Raw genomic sequence first — 3695 nt, forward strand, 5'->3', positions numbered from 1 at the left:
ACCACCATTTTGAAGTGGTTTAGCATTCAATCTATGAGTGCAGATGAGGTTGGCTCTATGCAGGGGCAAGAGGGGCAACATCAATGTTCTGCCCCCTCAAATCTAAATTTCTGAAGTTGAGAAAGTGGAACAATCTTGTTCTGGAGACACAGCTGATTTGAAACATTTGTGTTTATTAACATGTTGAACACAGATACATCACATGTTTGATTGCAGTCAGTCTGTTACAGCTCTGAAACAGTTAGAGAGGATATTAATGACATAATAAAGGATCAGTGCTGAGGAATGAAAATGTTCATAATGAATGAAAACTAGAACACGTGATCAAAAAGATGAATCTGTTAACATGAAACTCTCCAGTTGTGACCAGAACGTAATGGATATTTAACATTAAATATCACTGAATGGAACAGATACTTGACACAACTCCCACTATAGCTCCCACTGCAGCTCCTATTGGACCTGCAACTGCGCCTCCAGCAACAGCTGCTGCCACACCAGCAAGAAATGGATTGCTTCCCTCTGCTCTTCTTCTTGCTTCTCTACGACCCATAGCTGGATTTCTTCCCAGTAGACGTTCCTGTTCTTCTCTGATGGCTCTCTCAGCTTCTTGGAACATCTCATGGGTGTAGCAGCTTCCTCCATTTCTCTGAACCAGCCTGTTGATCTTCTTCCGCAGTTTAGTGACTTGGTCGTGATTCCACTTGTCTCTGTTGTTGAACACGTGGTATCCTCCATCACACTGGCTGACGAAGCCACAGAGATCTTGATTCTTACAGATCATTTTTTCTATATCGGCATCTTCCGCCTCTAGGTCGTCTCCATGGGTGAACAGGATCATGCTGTAGTTTCTTGTTTTTTTTCCAAACAGCTTCTGAAGGATCTTCACTGTTTCTCGTTCTTCTTCAGTGAATCTTCCTGGTTGGATCACGATGAGGAACACATGAGGACCAGGAGCAGCAAAGGAGACGGATCTAGCGATCTCGTTCTTCACCTCATCGTGATCTTTACTGGTGTCAAACAGACCTGGAGTATCAACAACAGCCACTGTTTGACCATCAACAGCTCCTGTTTCCTTCTGACACTCTGGCGTCACTGAGGATGCAGACAACTTAGATTCAAAGGCTTTCCTTCCTAAGATGGTGTTTCCACAGGCGCTCTTTCCAGTTCCAGTTTTCCCCACAAGTACAATCCTGAGTTCTGTGGGAGAAAATTAAAACTCATTATTGACCATTGTTGTTAACAGACAGAGTGTAAACTAAAATTACAGCAGTGTGTCACCAGAGAGAAACAACAACTGTCTTTAGAGTCCTGAAGGTCTAACTGAAGGTCTAAACAGCCATTAGATACTGGGTCCAGAAAACAAACTCACTTCATCACAGTCACATGAACTCATTTTTACCACAGGCCCTGAAGGCTGCTGTGACGCTAACAGGTGGCGCTAATGTGGAACAAGGAACAGGATGCAGTTTGGGTTTAATGGAAGGTCTAAACAAGGTTCACGGTGTCTCCTCTCCTCTCCTCTCCTCCCCCCTCCCTCCCTCACACATGGTGTGATGTAATCGTCCCTGTCTGGAGTCAAACCTACAATCTCCTGCCTGTGTGGGGCATGCTCTCTGACCACAGGACTTTGATTGTTACTTTATCGTTGTGTATTCAGAATCTGTGTGCGAAATCAATTTGTAAATGTGTAAAAAAAGAAAAAGAAAGAAAGAATACAACACATTTGTATTCAGATTTGCAAGTGAAGACAAATCTGCAAATGTGTGCAAAGATCTGTAGGTGTACATAAATCTGTACATCTGTAAACAGATCTATAATAGATGTGTAAATGTCTGTCATCGGTTCCAAGTCAGGCAGGAGCTCTGATTGGTTGTCTTTTTACACGTCATTTCTGCAACATCTGCTGAGGCAGATCCGCAAATGCTCGCGGCGATCCGTGAAAAAGATTTGTGCGTAACCTCTGTTTTGCCCTGAGCTAATAAAGCAACAACAATAGCTCCATAGAGGAGCCCATGCTGCTCATTCTAACATCACATCTAACATAGTAGCAACTCTAAAGTGCTCACACACTCATCATCTGCTTAATGAGTGGCTCAACTTTAGAATTCTCCTAAAGTCACTGTAAATGAAACAAATCACAATCCTACAAGTAACTTTGACCTTACCAGCCATGTTTGTCTTTTCCAGGTGGAGGATGTGTTGAGTCTCTGCTGCTGAAGAGAAGTGAATACATTCAGTTCACTTTGCTCTCTGTTTTATAATGCTGCCCCCCCCCTCCAACACACACACCCCACCACTCTCAGAAACATGTCAGGTTGTCACTGATAAAGAATATAGTCAGAGGACGGAGACGCTGCCCTGTGATTAAAGACAGCGTCAGCTTTGATGGAATCAACAGTGTCTCTGTCCACTATTGACTGTGTCCTCAAACACATCAGACTCAGGTTAGACAACAAGTTACAGAGTGCCTTTGAACGCAACTCTGCAAGAGTCAAAGGTCAAGTCAAAGCCTTGGAGAAGTCTTCATCCCTCTGACCTTTTCCACCTTTTGTCACATTACACCAGCAAACTTCAAAGTATTTTATTTGGATTTCATGTGATTGACCAACACAAAGTAGCACATAATTGTGAAGTGGAAGGAAAATGATACATGAGATTACAAGATACAAGATCCTTTTTTTTTTTTTTTTTTTTTTTTTTTTACAAATCAAAGAAAGTGATGTGGATGAGGTATTGTGGCCAGATCCACATACAGGTAGAAGGATCCTTAGCCATCCTCCATCTAAACAACAATATTCCCTGTTTCCCAGGAATCATTTTTGTTGTGTTAACAGTAAAACAAATGTACGGTGATTGTTTTGTACCATATTGTTAACTGATACTGTACAGATCAGATCACACAGATCATCAGTGATCACATGTCCCAAATATTTAACCTTATTACAAAAAGGTAACAATGACCCAGACAAATTAAATACTGGGAACACCAGGTCCTTAACACCCTTAGGTCTGCACACCATAACAGTCTTTTTGGCATTATAACTCACATTAAATCTTGCACCATATTCTGAACATATGTTAAGCAGCTCTTGAAAGCCAGCACTAGAGGGAGAAATGATTGCCAAATCATCGGCATACATAAGATGATTGACAATAACATTTCCTACCACACATCCTGTTTTACATTTTCCCAGATAGGTCATCCGTATAAACATTAAATATTAGTCAGGGTCTTATGCAGAATAAATCAGTTGTACAAAGATTAGACTACTGGGGTCTTTTGTGGGCCCCACTGGGCGCTGGCCCCTGGAATTATTATCACCTTTCTCCCCTACACAACGGCCCTGCATGGAAATAGAAATGTCTTACAACAAATATGGTAGACAGATAGAATAAACTGTACAGCAGGGGTATTCAATTAGAATTCATTGAGGTCCAGTTACTAAACTTTCATCCAAGTGAAAGGTCCGAACCTTATAAAGTCCAAATGGTGTCTTATAGCCTACCCCTATGTCAAATAAATCAAATCAAAGAAACAAAATAAAGGCCAGCAGCACTCGTGTCCTTCTCATTGTCTTTTATTACATACTGCGTCGGTGCTTAGCATGCACAAACCGCTTTCCACAACGTCTTCCTCAGTCAGTTGTGGAAACCGGTTTGTGCATGCTAAGCGCCGACGCAGTATGTAATAA

At 41.8% G+C, this 3695-nt stretch overlaps 1 protein-coding gene across 1 annotated transcript; it reads right to left on the reverse strand.

Moving 5' to 3' along the window:
- Nucleotides 1-397: 397 nt before the first annotated feature.
- Nucleotides 398-2175, reverse strand: LOC311004181 (GTPase IMAP family member 9-like; the record flags this gene model as incomplete). Its single annotated transcript, XM_083996125.1, has 2 exons — nt 398-1200; nt 2169-2175. 2 exons carry the CDS (start codon nt 2173-2175, stop codon nt 398-400), a joined length of 810 nt encoding a protein of 269 aa, XP_083852251.1.
- Between the last annotated feature and the right edge of the window lie 1520 nt (nt 2176-3695).

This window comes from Trachurus trachurus (assembly GCF_905171665.1).
Source record: "Trachurus trachurus genome assembly, chromosome: 21".
Taxonomy (NCBI): Eukaryota; Metazoa; Chordata; class Actinopteri; order Carangiformes; family Carangidae; genus Trachurus; species Trachurus trachurus.